We start from the raw sequence: 15,887 nt of genomic DNA, 5'->3' as shown, positions 1-15,887 counted from the left end.
TCTTTCTGTCTTATCTGATGAGGACAGACCTGCTTGACTCCAGTCTCTGCTCACACATGGTTTCTGCTCCCTTCCTCAGAGTTGCATATAAGACAGAGAGTGAGACAGAGAGAGAGAGAGAGAGATGCTGATTTGAGGCTTCACAGTGGGGTCTGAACAGGGCTATGCTACCTATGCAGCCTCCCCCGGGAAGTTGCCTGTGCCATGGGACAGGAGCCTGGCTCCCTTAGAACAAATAGTTCTCTCCCTGGCTCCAAAACCTTTCATGGTTCCCTCCTGCCAAAGTACCAAAGTCCTTCAGCCCCAGCATAGTATTTCAGATCCAAAACAACCTATTTAGTCTTCCCCAAATGCTTCTCACACAGTCTTTTCAAGAAGGATCTAGACTCTGATGGCACTGGCATGTCATTCACCAGCCTGGCTCGTCTTCAAGCTCCAGGTTCATATAGCCATGGCCTCTAGGACACCTCCCTCTGGTGCCCCTCTGTGTCTTGTATTAACTTCTAATTGAACCTGTTCCTCTTCTGCCATTTCCTACTTCTATGGATACCCCACTGGGTACCCCAAACCAGAGTCCCAGGCAGCAGCATCAATTCTTCCTTTTCCCCATATCCAAACTGTTGTTTCATTCTATTGATTTTACTGCTTCAACAGCTCTCATCTCTGTTTTCTCATTTCTATTTGCCCTACCCCTGCCCTAGCACAGGCTTCAAGATATCTCATGCTGTAGCCAGAGAATCTTTCCAAGACACAAATCCTTTGATCGTTGGGCAGTGGAAATCTTAGGAACCCTAAGAAGTGATAAGCAGAGCCCTGATCCAAGCAGAGCAGCTCCACTCTCATCTTTTTAATAGACTGGGCTTCTGTATTAAGATTTGAAACCACTAACCTACAAAGTCAAAGCTTCTTAACTTAATAGATAAGCCCACTCATGAGTGGCTGCCTATCCTTTTCTCAGATCCTGCCCCCCTCTCCCCATCTCTTATACTATGTTCCAAGTGATGTGCAGCCACTCTGCTTGAGTATCTTTGCACATGTGGCCCCCTTAGCACACTTCGTCATCTCTCACAACTTGGCGCAGGCATTGCTTCTTCTAGAATGACCTCCTTGACCCTTGTGCTTTTATTCCCCATTCAGTACAATGTGGATGTCCCTCCTTGGTGCCATTACAAATTGCTGTGCACGCTTAGCACATTGTCTTGCTCTGGTCAGCCTGTGGCTGTGGTTATCTCCCCAAAAGGATCTTTGGAGATCAGGCCCTTACACATCCTCAGTTCCCATGATCTTTGGGATCACAAATGGGTGCATGAGTAAATGAATGAATGAATGAGGAAGGGAGGGAGGGAATGGGGAGGGAATGAGCAGGAAAGGAGGGAACAAGTAAATGAGTTAGAGATGGGAGGATCCCTCCCACCATGATTCTAGGCCAAAATCCCTGAGTCTTAGTTTTGCAAAGGTACAGTTCTGTTCTCCTGACAGGATGGTGGGAGAGCAGTCCATTCCCTGTCCGGTGGGTTCCAGTCTCCCTGAGATGTGCCCAGTGAAAAGGATAATGTGTCTTCTCCATGCCCCATTGTTTTTTTCCCAACTTGCTCTCCAATTTAGCGAATGTAACTGAACGGGAATGGGGGGCTGGCCCTGGTCCCTCCCCCTTGCCTGGACTTCAGGAGGGATTTCTGGTCAACCAGAGATGCTCTGTGCATGGCCCTGGAGCTATCTGAGCTGGGAGAGCAGGGGCAAGGCTGCCGCTGGTTCAGTCTGATCAAGGCAGGGCTTTTGTCCTTTCCCTGAGCTTTAAAGTCCCTGCAGACATCTTCCCTGTGCCTGAAGATCAATGGAAGTGATGAACTGGGAGGTGGATTTTATGGTGGAAAAAACTCCTGAGCCTGCAAGCTCTGGCACTTGCTTTGAGGGGAGTAGCAGGAGGACGTGCCTCCCTCTTTCTGCCCCATGCTCTGGGTGAAGGTGCCAGTGGGATGAAGCTGAGAAGGCACCATGTCCCCTGGGCCTGGGAGTCCTCCCTCTGCTCAGACTTGACTGGGAGCTGAGATTCAGGGCCTGGCACAGGTGTCACATGACTCCAGGAGCTCAGGAAGGTAGGTGGTAGGTGGGGTGGGGTGCAGAGCCTGTGTTGGGACCTTCTCAGGGCAGGAGGGCAGAGAAAAATCAGAGTCCTAGTGCTGCCTCATGAGTCCAGGGAACGTGGGAAACTTGAGGCAGAAATCCATCCTCAGATTCTCCCAGTTCTGCACATGGAGTGAGAGAACACAGCCTCAGAGGGAGGTGGACCTTTGGGACACAGTGAAGAAGGGCCTGTAAAACCAGAACGAAGAGACTATCTGGGAGTGAAACTGAAACCCACTCCCAGTGAAGTAAGTTGCCTCTAGGTCAAGGTGGGAGACACAAAGTTTATGTGAATTCTAACCCAACGTCCAAGTAATGATCCCAGGCTGATCTGGACAATAGGGGAAGCCCCTTCTCCCCACCCCTCCACCAATCTATGCCTGTCTGGAGAAGAAGGTGGTACAGAAGAGGCTCAGGGACAGACCTCACCTAGCCCTGATCAGAAGCAAGGACCAGGCCTCACAGTCCCACCCAGAGCACAGACAACTAGCAGCAGCCATCCCTTTCTGAGAGTTCCTCAAAATCTGGCTTGTGTGTCCTTCTTGGGCTGCCCAGACAGCAGAAGAGAACCCCTGTGTGGAGTCAAGAAAGCCCAAAGACAGGGAGCTAGACCCTTGACATACTCAACTGGGATCTGTTAGCCCCTGGAGGCTTCTAGCCATGGTCTCTGAGTCACTGATCCCTCCACCTAAGAGATCCTTGGCACACAGACAAGGCCCTCCTGATGGGAGATCTGGGACAAGTAAGGGAGAAACTCTTACCTCCTGATTCTCACCTTCCCCTCTTCTCTGTCCCTTCTCACACCCAGATCCTTGGCCTCTGAGCTGGGACCTGCCAACACCATACACTTGCCTGTGGCCTTCTCCTCCCCGAGGTCCCTCCTCCAGTGGCTCCCAGACCCATAGGCTACTCCCATCCCCACTTCTCCATTCCTGGTTCAGGGCTGACCTGCCACACAGGGTCCGTGTGCTTGCCAGACTTGGCTGAGCTGCGGAAGGAGGGCTGGGAGTGGGGCTTCTTGAGATTGTAAATGGCCACATTGCCGTCATAGTAGCCCACCACCACCAGGTAGGGGTGGTCCACATGCATGTCAAGACACATGATGCCACTCTCACTGCTGAAGATGTATTCGGGGAAGCTGGGGTTCTTCATGCTGTAAAGCAGCAGCATGCCCCGGCTCTGCTTCATGAAGTCATCTGCCAGGAAGGATGGGTTGCTTCAGTCGGAGGATCCAGCCATCCTGCAGGGAAGCCCTGTAGCCCCTCTCACACCAGAGGGACACAGCCTTGCCCAGTTCTGCCCGTGTTAGAGAGCTTGGGATGCCTCTCAGGCTTTCACCTTCCCTGCCTGTGAAATGGAATCATGAGTTGGTTTACTCCCTGTCTAGGATTCAAGGAGAGGATCCAACAATCAGTAAAGATGGCCAGGCTTATCTGAGGGACAGACAGTCATTCTTCTTATTCCTCCTTGGATACGGGAAAGAGGGATGGAGGCTCAAAGAATGCTAAGTACAGAATGTGTGTGTGTAGCGGGCTTGGGAAGGAACAGTACCCCCAGAGGGGCTTCAGATTGCTATCCTCTGTAGATGCCTGGTTAATGCCGATGTGTCCCCTCCCTCCCGCTCCCTCCCCCACCCCCACTCCAGACACAATAAGGATAGGAGGTTAGCTTGGACTAACATGGAATTGTCTGTTATGAGTCCACAACTAGCCACCTGTGGGCATCTTGTCACATCCTCTGGCCCAACAATCCTCAATCACAGCCTGAGCCCTAGCTCTAGACTTGCTCCCAGAATTCAGAAGCCCAGGCCAGCCAGTCAGGCTGCCACGGGCCCACTGTGCCATCCTTCTGGCCTGGGCACAGCTTTTGGTGATCAACAATGGACCGCCCAGCAGGGGGCCTCCTCCATGCCCTTCCCCATGTCAAAAGGGTGCCTCCCACTTTCTAGCATTTTCTGCCCACTTAGTATCCATCCTGACATGCAGTTACTGAACAGAACACAGTACCTGCCCTCTGGTTCAGCTTTCCTGCCATCAGCCCAGTCCTCAGAAGACCCCTCAGAAGAACTGGAGCTAGAGAGGTGGGAGTCTAGAGCAGCCCCCCATTTTGGGGGCCCTATCCTAAGGCAGCCTTTGGCTGTGATGAAGGCCCTTCCCCCCCTTCCCCCCTCCCAGGCTGTTTCCCTTGCATCTGGCAGCTGCCCTCCTAACATAACAGTCAGTTGTGGAGTGTGGAGCCCATGGGTGGAAGGGAGAGGGAAGCACACCCAACTTGATTAGTTTTGCTGAGTCATTCTCTCTGTCTTCTCAGGCTGCCTCTTACTCAAGAGAGTAAGTGACTAGGCCAGGCTCAGGGACAATCTGGGCTGGGCTCCTACGAGCAAGAGCGCAGGGCATGAGCTCAGCTACTCCCAGGGATCCCCACCCCAGGCACTCTGTGCTGACTGGGAGTCAGGGCTAGGAAGCAGGGAGCACTCAGGAGCCAGGCTGGCCTTAGAGTTGGAAGCTGAGGCAAGCTGGCATGCCCAGAAGAGCAGCTTTCCAAGGGGGAGTCCCCTTGCCTTGCTAAGGCTAATGCTCACCAGCTCTGAGACTCCTGTCAGGAATCCCTCCCCCAGATCACTTGCAAGGGAGGCCACATTGCAAGGATAAGATTGCCCCTGTGGTGGAAGGTGCCAGGATCCAGCCTGAGCCAAGGGAAGGACACACAGTGATTTGGGAAGAAAAAGCTTCTGCTCTGGGGAAAGTAAGCCTCCTGGCAAAGAGGAGGAGTTTGAGGGCCTCCAGATCTCCTGGAGTATAAGTTAGGTCACCCTGTGGTGACTTCACAAAGCCAGTAGGGAGCTGGCCTTGAGGTAGGGGGACTGGGAGAGTGGGGAGCTGACAGTACCTAATCCTGTGGGGCTCCAGGATGGGCCCCGAGGGCTGTCTCTCTAAGAGGCATATCTACAGCTGGCTGAAGGCTGAGGCTTTCCCAACAAGACAACGAGGGGCTTGAACTGGGAAGTGCGACAGTCACATGTAGCTCCTTTTGTTCATCAAGCATTTCCTGAGTGCCTGATCTGGGCTTCCCCCTGGGCTAGACCCTGCAGGGACACAGCCACTCTGCTCTAGACATGGGCTTACTCTCAGCAGCCCCTATTCTGAAGAGAGAGGCACAGCCTGTAGCTGAATGAAGCAAGGCCCCTCAATGGGTAGTCAAAGTACTAACAATCCTGCCAGGCCAGAGGTAGGCCACTGATGCTTTTGAGATCCAACCTGTCCTTGATGCCAGGCAAGACTGACCCTGGGTGAGAGGGTGAGTGAAAGAGTGAATGAACTGGTGGGTAGACAGACAAGAGATGCTCAGACCAAACATTAGTTGCTCTCCTTATTGTACCAAGCGGCAAAGGTGGGCAATGACCTCACACTAGCTTTTACTGTGGCACAGGACCTGGTCACTTAAAGGACAGCAGTGATGACCTGCTTTCTCTAGATAAACCCAAAGCACCCCCTGCTTGCATGCACCAAGTCCTCATGACCAGTGGAACCAAGAGAAAAGTTAGGAAACGCTGGGCTGGCTTTGTAACTCTGTATTGCGAACATCTCCGATCTCTCAGAACCACTGGGACTGGAAGCCAGACTTATGGCCCCCTGACTTTACAGATTGGTCAGCTGAGGTTAAGAGGAGAAGAATGTTGTGCCTAGGTGCATTATACATATCTCCCACGGTGTTTGCCACACCCAATATCTGTTTTGTTTTGTTTTTTCTGTTTTTTTAAAGGTGAAACTACCCTACTCAGGGTAATGGCACTAATCAGGTCTTTATATGGAGGTGGAGAAAGAAAGGGAAGGGAGCACCAGATGCCAGTGATGACTGACAAAGTCAATCCAACTGACTCCCTCCAGAATCTGTACCAGAGAATGTGTAAGAGACAGGGGAGTCAAGCATGATATGAGAGAAGGACTGTGCAGGGAGAAGCATGGATTTTGTGAGAAAGGGCTACAGAGAACAACCAATCACACAAAGGCCTTAAAGCCTGCCTTAGGTTCCCAGGCCACATGCATTCTGAAAATAAGCCCCACTTTCTTAACCTGACTTTAGCCTCTGTTATTTGCAACCAAATGAGCCGTACTTGACACACAAAGATCACAGCTAATTATGGCTAGACTATGCATTTCCTGAATTTTGAGCTCTTTCTACCAAACCACACCAGGAAAGCAGAAAAATCCCTTGTTGAACTGGGGCTTCCTCTCGATTCCAACTTATTCTATACTCTCCTCATCCCTGAATCCAGTGATCCCTATGAGAACTCACTGTTCTGTTCTCCAAGTATGCCTAGTGTGACATCACAACCCAAACCTCCAACAGTCCCAGCATGCTCTCATCATCCAGACCTCTAGCTTTCTCAGTGTGGCATCATTACCCAGACCACCTGAATTCATGATTGACAACCTGGCTCAGGCCTCCAATAGTCCCAGTATACATCTCATCTGATCTTCCAACAGTTCTAAACATGACATCACTGCTCAGACCGCCAGTGATCCCCATGTGATAGCATCACTCAGGCTACCAGCAATCCTGGAGATATTATTGCCCAGCCCTCCTGTATTCCCAGTATGATGTCACCAACCAGGCCACCAGCAGTCCCAGTAAGATACTGGTGTTAAGGACATCCACAGTGCTTCAACTCTCAGGGAGGGCTAGAATCCTGTCAGGCTCAAGGCTTGCAGAAGGCAGATTGTTCCTGGGCCCGGGAGTACTTTGTCCTGAATCCCACAGACTCACTGGCTCCTCAGAGCAGGGCTGGAGGGTCCAGTGGCACAGATGGAGGCCCCCAACCCCACTTGCCATAAAAAGGCAGGAACTCTGAAGTCTTGAAGGAATCTCAGGCTCCTCAAGGCCACAGAAAGGAAGAAGAGAGAGAAGAAGGGAGAGAGAGAAGGAAAAATAAAAACCACCTGGTTTGTGACTCTGAGAAAGTGTGAGGGGGCTGTTGGTGAGGTCTTAGCTCCTTGCCCCACTTTGGGCTTTTGCCAGCCTTCTTAAGTTTGCTGTATTCCCCTCCCACAGTACCTAGCAAGAGTCAACTAGCCCTAAGGGCCCACTCCTCCAGGAGGGCCATCCAGTCGCCAGGGCTTTCTCTTCTGGGAGTGCCCCCCTCGAGGAACTGCTTAACCCACATCTCATTATCACAGATGGTTGTGAGCAGGTCTTGGCTGTCCCTTAGCCCACCGTCGAAGGATGCAGTGAGCATGCCTGGCGTGGCCCAGCAGACTTACTCTCTCTGTTGATAGGATAACTTCCTGCCAAGCCTGCTCTGCTGGATAATCTCAAAGGCCTCTCCTGACTCTACGCTTCAATGATCCCCTTAAAGAGCTGGATCCGGCAGTTCTGAGAAAGCCATAGTCTCAGACAAGGGGAGTAGCAGGGAGGATGGCTTAATTCCATCATAGACCAAAGCTCTGATTGACTTCAGTTTCCTCTGCTAGAGCCCTGGCAGGGCAGTGCACAATAAGGAGCATGGATTGATGTCTTCTTGACCTGGCAACCATCAGTGGTGTCCTCAGCCTCAGCAGCTTTACCCCTGCCCAACAAGTGATGCTCTACAGCTTGGGGGGGGGCACTCTGGAAAGTTCTGTTAGGAGAACTCTGAACTCTTGCTCAGGGTTTAGGGAGACCAAGGCAGGCAGGGGGCATGCTGGGGCATCAGGCTAAAGCCAGGTTAGTGGTCAGCACAGAGGAAGCGGATGCCAAGCTGCAGTGACAAAGATGCCAAGCCAGCCTTGGACAGCTGGCCTCTTCCTCTCTCACTATGGCATCTCAAATGAGTCCAGCCCAGGGCTGGTGCCAAGGAAGCAAGCAGCTGTTTAATGACTCCCTTGTGAAATCATACAAGAGGCCCTTGGAGGGGAAGGCGTACGGTAGGCAGAAAAATGGCCCCCAAAGACGTGCACGTTCTAATCCCCGGAACTTGTAAATATGTTACCTTGTATAACAAAAGGGACTTTGCAGATATGATTAAATTAAAGACCTTGAGATGGGGAGATTATCCTGGATTATCCTGGTGGACCCAATGTAATCACAAGAGTCCCTATAAGGTTAAGAGGGAGGCAGGAGAGTCACAGAAGGAAGCGTGACAACAGAAGCAGAAGTCGGAGTGATGCAATTGCTGGCTTGAAAGTGGCCACAGGTCATGGAATGTGGGCGGCAGCCCCTAGAAACTGGAAAAGGCAAAGAAATGGTTCCAGTACTCAAGCCTCCAGAAGGAACATAGCCCTGCCAACATCTTGATTTGAGCTCAGTGAAATCCACGTGGGACTTCTGACCTCCAAAACTGTAAGATAATAAATGTGTTTGTTTTAAGCCACTATGTTCATTATAATTTGCTATGGCAGCAATAGGAAACTAATACAGTGTGCAATCAGGGAGGGTTGATCCAAACATGACTTTCGGGAATCAGAGGGAGAGGCCCCCATAGATGGCACTTTTTCCTGAGATAGTTTGGAAACAGGCCATCTCAAAGTCAAGGAATGGATTCGGTGACCCTCAGCTCTTCTGGTGACCATAAGAAAACCCACCCTCAGCTTCCCACACCCCAGCCCTGCCACCTTAGACCACAGGAACAGAAATGCCCTTTGTGTTATGATTTTTGCTGTCCCCAAAGGCAGGGGACCAGCCCAAGGCTGCCCCAAGCAATGACATCCGTTGCTAGAGGGTTCCAAACCTCAAGCATGGCCCAAAGGCCATGGTTCCAGGCTAGGCTCAGCCTCCTGGACAGCTGCACTGTTCTCATTACTCTCATGCGATTAGAAGTCACATTTAAACAGTGTGGGGAAAAAAAGAGCAAGGCCTTGGAGAAGGAATATATCAAGTGGGATATTTAATTTGATTTAAGGAAAATGAGGCAAACATTTGAGAACCTAAATAACTAACCAGTAATTAAACTAACAACGGGAGTGCCCCTGCACTACAACCCTGCAAGCACAGTGGCCTTTATGGACTGTATTTACAAAGAGACCTGACAACATAATTAGTCCTGTAAATTGTATGCTGCCTGCAGCCGAGGAGTGATGGATTTTGTGTGCGGAGGATGAACAGGGAGAAATGAAGTGGATGAATTTCCATTTTCAGTAAATGAAATTAACACTGTTTAATTAGTGAAGCTGACAAATAAATGATCAGGAAAGATTTAAATCTCTACATGTATATGTCTGGCCTGGGCAGACTCAGGGACAGGCGAGGATGCAGTGGGATAGAATGGGAGTGGGTTCAGTGCTGGAACTTTGGCCCCTTTTGAGGGTGCTGTCCTCAGAGGGAGCCTGGGCCAAGGGACAGCTGGCTCCTCTGCTCTTCCAAGACATAGCTTACTGGGAAGCTTTCTGCCCCAACCCCGTGATAGACAGTCAGGACCACCCAGAGTATCCAGGATCTGTTCCTCCATTCCTGCATGACAGACCATGTGGAGCCCCCAGTTTGCTGCTATGAACTGGCTAATGGGCTGGAAAGGAGCCCTTCAGTACAGCAGGCTGACATAATTATATCCCAGCAGCTCCAAGTCTCTGCTCTGTCTGTCCCATGAGCCATCTCTTACTGGACTATTTCACTTTGCCCTCCAAAGTTCCTCCATCTGCTTTCATCCACCGACAGCTTCTTTCTCCACTCTGCTGGGAACACAGAGCCTGGCCTTAGGGGGCACCCCAGTCTCTGCCCTTTAAGCAGCCTGACATGCCCACCTCCTGGTACCCAGCAGCCATAGAGGGGAGGTAGGTATGAATGCTTTTGTGCTGTTTCAGGCAATTGCCTGGACTTCTTTTTTCCCTCTCACTTACTCCTGGCTTGGCCCCAGCCAAGCTTCGCTGAGCCGAAGTGGAGGACTGGCTCCAGTCCTTCCTAAGGTAATACCTATCCCTGCCACAACCTTATTTGGCTTATTTGTCATGGAACAAACATCAGGGAATTCCAAGCAAAAGGATGTTTACTAGTTCTGGGCTAAGCTCACCAGGGTCAAACCCAACAACACACCCAAATTCTCACTCCAGCATTTGTCCTCATGAGGCCAAATCTGATTGTGGGGGCTGGTATCTGGGAGCTTCCAAAGACAGTGTGATGGATGCTGGTGGGGCCAGCTGCTCCTCATGCAACCCTATCTAGTGACCAGGGTGCCCTCTGCCTGCCTCAGCTTTGCCCTCCTTCTTCCACAGAGACACATGGACCCTGAGGCACTCAAGAGCACAGGACTCCCAAGGCAGACCTTAGGAGTGAACGCAAAGGCCTTTCTTAGTCCCAGCTTGCCCGGGCTGTGCTCAGGCCTCTGCAGGGGAGCACTGAGATACTCAAGCTCTGGAGAATCAATGTCTGTCATATGCTGGCAGCAGCAATGGCAATTACCATCACCACCAGCACTGCCAGCACTGGGTCCTACTCTCTAAGAGAGCGGGCGGGGGCTTCTGCTGATTCCTCCTCTGTCCCCACAGACCCCTTCTCTGCTCAGACTCCCTAAGTGTAGTGCCAGAAAACTAGGGGAACCAAAGACAGACAAATCAGCAGTGCTTGTCCTCTATGTGTGGGCAGCTCTTACAGGGCCCATTTGTGTCTTTTCTAAGTGTGCCTCACACCTGGCAGCTGTCAACCTCTCCATGTCACCAATGAGGAAACCAAGGCTCAGTGGGGCATCTGGCCCCAGGGCACCACTGGGAAGTGACTTTCCAGCCAGAGGGTCTGCAGCTGACTGTGGGCTCTACCAGACATGTGGATGTGGCTAAAAGGACCAAAGAAGGGCAAAGACTTCTTCGGCAACTGCCTGCCCTAAGGGGGCTGCGGGGCCTGGCAGGCTTGGGGTCATCTATTCCTGGCGGATGGGTTACTTTTCTCCGCTGCTCTTGGCTAAGGCTGCTCTAACCTGAATAGCCTCCATGGGACCCTGACCAACCAATCCTGCTTCTGGCCCTGAGTAGGAGAATGGGGCTAGAGCTGAAGCAGTTTCTCCTCCCACATGCTGGGAACCCCCTCCCCACCTTAGTCCTCTGTCACAGAGAGCCTAGGCTGAGAGCACCCTCACAGGGGGTCCACATCCACTCCCCGGAGGGCCAGCCCAACCCCCACACCCTGTTCCAGGCCCAGTAGCTGCAGCAGAGGGAGGGAATGTGCTAGTTCCCTGCCAGAGGGGGAGGGCGCTTCCTGCTTGGCAGCAGCCCACCCCAAGAAGTGGGGACACAAAGCCTGCATTTAGGGCATCCTCAAAGGCAGCCTAGACCACGAGACTGGGAGCAGCTCCAAGGACTCCTCCCTGAGAGGAATGACAAACACCAATTCCTCCCCGCCCCACCCCCCACACTCCCACCCCCACCCCATTCTACCACCCCACCTCCCCTGACCCAGTCAAAGATTGGGTTGACAGGCACTCTGAGGGGCAGAGCCCAGGAGCTGGTGCATGCCTGCCAGGCAGCAGTGGCTTGGAGGAGGGAAAGGTTTTTCTGTTCACAGAAGCCGATCCTCCAAGTCAGAGAATAAGCGGTTAGCAATAGGGCACTGCAGCTAACATGAAGCGTGGGGCCCTCTCTCGTTTGGAAGGGAGAATGTCCAGGCCAGAACAGAAGTAGGGGCTTCTGCCGGGACCAAGGAACATGAAGGGAAAACAAATTTCTGGGACAATTACCACAGTTCTGCCTCCCTGTCCCAGGCTGGTTAGGGACAGGAACAGCCCTGACAACAGTGGCCTCCCAGGGCTCAGGGGCTGAGTGTTGAACCTCCAGAACTCAGCCCCGCCCCCACCTGCTCCAGGCTCCCAGCTGGAAAGGAAGGCCTGGTGAGGAGGCAGGGGAGGGGGACCCCCAACACTTCCCTCTCTCAGCCCCCACATCCAGTCCCTCCCCAGGTCTGGTCCAGTCTACCTCTTAAGGCTTTGCAAATCCACTTCTCCATCCTCACTCCACTGCCATGGCTCAAATCCTGCCCCAGCCTCCTAAGTGGTCCCCGACCTCCAGCCTCATGCCTACAATCCCTCCCTGCACTGCTCTTATCACTGCCATTTTCAAATTCCCTCCGTGGTTTTCCCACTACCCCAGAAGAAGGCCCAAGCTTCTTGGAATGGCTTACAAAGCCCTTAGGAGCTGCCCCTGCCCTTCCTGACAGTCTCATTGCCTGCTCTTCGCTCATGCCTCCCAAACCTTCACAGATGTTGGTCCCTCTGCCAGAAGTGCTCTCCCCCTTTCTTCACCAGAATAGCTCCTTCATATCTCAGCTCGGCACATTCCTTTACCCAGCGCTAATTACTGACATGTTTGTTGGTCTTCCCCATTAGACTCTGTACCCCCTGAGGGCAGCAGCCATGTCCTAGTCATCTTTGTATTTCTCACACCTGTCAAGCCTCACTGCAGTGAAGCTGCCTGAATCCCCATGGGCTCTCTGAACTTAATTTCATCTGCTCTCAACTGTGTTTGCCTCCCATTTTCTCTTACTTAGAAGTCTATCCTTCCACTTGTCTAAACCAGAAACCTGGGCCATCTTGACTGATCTCTTTCCATCACTTCTCACATTTCCCTTCCAATGATCTTTTTAATCCATTGACTTCTCTCCAAACCCATAGCCACTACTCAGGTTCAGAGCTCTGCACTGAGCAGGGTAGAATGAACAATGAATGAATAGCCAGAGAACTTACAGGAGCCATGTCCCACTGCAAACAGATCCTTGTACTTTGGGTTCCTGCAAAATAGATATGAACGCATTGGCCCAGGGAATGGATATGGCCCTCCCATGACATGGGCCTTTCCACCTAGTGCCTAATTAGGATACTAGTGCCAAACTACCCTACAGGCATGTACTGTTCTGCTCAGCTGAGAAACCTAGGATGATCCCACAATTTCATTAGAATGCCAGTCCCACCACTTTTTCCTCACTGACATATGCTCCCCCCTTCATCCCCCAAGGTGGTTAAGTGCAATAGCAGTGCCCTGCTCAGGGTTTGGCACACAGCAGGTGCTCAGGTCTCTGTGTTTGCTGCAACGCCTACACTCACCAGCAGAGGGCGGTGACGGCCAGGCGCTTGGCTTTGTCGTTTTGGAACTTCCAGAGTGGCAGCAGCGTACCCTCCTGGTCCCGGTATTCATCCGCAGGGTCCTCATAGTACTTAAAATCTTAAACACACACAGACAGAGTCACCCATGGAACTGCCCCTTTGTGGCCTTATTGGCTATATGTCTTGGGCAAAACAAGTAAGCTCTTTGTGTCTCAGAGTAGGAATAATAATAGCACCTATCTCAAAGGGCTGTTGTGAGGATTAATTGAGTTAATCTGTGTGAAGTCCTTAGAAAATGCCTGCCTGGCACAGAGTAAGTGCTCCATGTGTTTGTTACATATTCCTGTTGTCACCAGAATACAATAATGTGGCCAAGTCGGCATGGAGAAATCCCAGGTTTGCAGCCCTTGTCTCCATGAGTTTCCCAACATTTCAGAAAGTTCAGATTGGAGCAGCCAAAATGTAGGGGCTTAGCTTTATGGGCTGGTTAATAGTTCTGTCCATTCTGCCTCCTAAATCCCTAAAATTCAGCCCATCTTCAAAGCCACTGCCAACCCCTACTACAGTGAAGCTGCCTGGTTCCCCCAGGGGCTCTCTGAACTTAGCTTCATCTGCCCTCAACTCAACTGTGTCTGCCTCTCATTTTCTCTGACTTAGGTAGAAGTCCATCTTTCCACTGTCTAAACCAGAAAACTGGGCCATCCTTGACTGATCTCTTTCCATCACCTCTCACATTTCCCTTCCAATGATCTTTTCAATCCATTGACTTCTCTCCAAACCCATAGCCACTACCCAGGTTCAGGCCCAATATCCTGGATTATCACAACAGCCTCCTAACTGGCCTCTCTACCTCCAGGTACTCCTCCTCCAGCCCATGTTCCACAGAGCTACTCGAGTACCTTATGAAAACAAGTAAATCACCTCACTACAACCCCTACCCCATTGAAACTCTCTCAGTGGCTTCCCTCCCTGGTAAAACCAAGGCTCCTGGCCACTACTCCCACGTCATCTCCAGGCAGCTGTCCACATCCCTTCTATACCAAATAGTATCAATGAGTCAAATTGTCCCAAGCTTCTGTGTGTTTCTACACGCTGTTCCATGTCTAAAATGTCCTTCTCCCCCATCTTTCTAGCAAACTCCTAGTCACTCCAGATCCAGATCAAATCCTCCTCCTCTGTCAGGCCTTCACTTTCTAGCTATGCAGAGTTCATTTCTTCCTTCTCTGTTCCAGCCCTGCCTCTCCTTTATGGAAATGTCTGCCATGCTGTGTTGCCTCTATTTATCCTTTTGCCTATGTCTCCCACCAGGGAGCTCCTGGAGATCAGGAAGCATGTTATATTCATCCCGCACCCCCCAGGCCTAGCACAGGGTCAGCCACAAAGTGACACCCTGTGACTGTTCTAAGAATGCATTTAAATAAATCAAGAGAAGTAAAATGGTTCTCAGTTCTCTTTCCAACAAAGGGCACCTCATTAGAAAATTAATTCTCTCTCCAGTACGGTCAAGGACATGCCCAGGCACTGCCCCAGCCTGTCTTATAATGCCCCATACCTCAAGGCTGGGTACTACATTCAAACCTCAAAAATGTCTCAGAACAAAAAAGATTTCCGTGGTCAGAGAAGCATGAGCCTTGATCACATCAGATCTCCCCGAGCTTGGGCTATCTTTGAAAATACCTCATTTCAGAGAGGAGATTAATTGGTAATGCTTCTCTATTTTCACTTCTCCTTCATGATTATACTTTCCCAAAGGGAAAAGAGCATGCAATTAAAAACATCCAAGTTCAGTGCATTGTTATGTGACTGTGTTCTTTTAAATGAAAATGGTTCACTATGGCCAGTTCCTCCATGGATGTTAATCAGGTTTGCAGCCCTTTGGTGGGCCGGTTGCAGAGGCTGGGTTTTAGGAAGCCAGGCTGTATGAGTGACAAATTCATTCATAGCTGCTGTGTACTTTGACAGCTTTGAAAAGCACTCAAGGTCGTTTTCCAACCTGAATGATAACGAGGGGGCTTGTTTAGGCTGCTGGTCTTGGCAGCCCTTGTTTCTATGTCCCATGGGCGAGCAATGAGCATCAAGTCACCAAGAAGAGCCCTAGGCTGTCAGCAAAAGACATTAGCCAGCAGTGAGGAGCTGCCAACTCTGGGGAGGCAGCTGCTCCATAGAAATGCACAACCTCTTAGGGAAATACAAGCCACTCGGGAAAGTGCTATACATTCCATGGGAAGGATTCCGTTTCCCTGGCTCTGTCAAATACGCCAGAATTTCCCAGGCCCCAGGATTTAAGCATTCTGCATCAATTTCTTTCTTCACCTCATCACTAATTAATCACCAGGATAGATCTGCTGAGTGTGTTTATTTGAAATGTTTCTGCCAGCTCAGTGGCTGTGTAGCCATAGTGCTGAGTACTTAGGCTATGGAGCCAAAAGGCCTATGTTCGAGTCCTGAGCCCATCCCAAACACCAGCTATGATTTTGAACAAGTGGCAACATCCCAGCTTCAGTTTCTCATCTATAAAATTGAAATAATAATGATATTGGCCTCACAGTGTGGCTGTGAGAATGAAATTAAATAATACATGAAAATTGCATAGCAGGATGCCTGGCACTTAGAATAGTCCCAGTGAATGCTGGTGCTTGTTTTTGGTTGTAAGAACTGCCTCTTTTTCTCCATCCCCTATGACGCAGGCTGGGTGAGGTGTGGTGAGGCTCACTCTACCCCACACCTGAACCTCACCTCCACCTCTATTCCTGCAATCTGCCCAGTC

General features: G+C 51.0%; 1 protein-coding gene across 2 annotated transcripts in view; it reads right to left on the bottom strand.

Annotated features, from left to right (window-relative positions):
* The window catches only part of DNAI1 (dynein axonemal intermediate chain 1), a 64,267-nt gene that overhangs the window by 9,960 nt on the left and 38,420 nt on the right, over nucleotides 1–15,887 (bottom strand). For both annotated transcript variants that reach the window (XM_037798231.1, XM_037798232.1), the window contains exons 11-13: nucleotides 13,121–13,238; nucleotides 12,764–12,807; nucleotides 3,073–3,320 (exon numbers count right to left, since the gene is read on the bottom strand). In XM_037798231.1, the coding sequence (XP_037654159.1) occupies nucleotides 3,073–3,320; nucleotides 12,764–12,807; nucleotides 13,121–13,238 (410 nt within the window). The remainder of the gene's footprint in view (nucleotides 1–3,072; nucleotides 3,321–12,763; nucleotides 12,808–13,120; nucleotides 13,239–15,887) is intronic.

This window comes from Choloepus didactylus, chromosome 10 (genome assembly GCF_015220235.1).
Source record: "Choloepus didactylus isolate mChoDid1 chromosome 10, mChoDid1.pri, whole genome shotgun sequence".
Lineage (NCBI taxonomy): Eukaryota > Metazoa > Chordata > Mammalia > Pilosa > Megalonychidae > Choloepus > Choloepus didactylus.
This window is presented reverse-complemented; position numbering and strand designations above follow the sequence as displayed.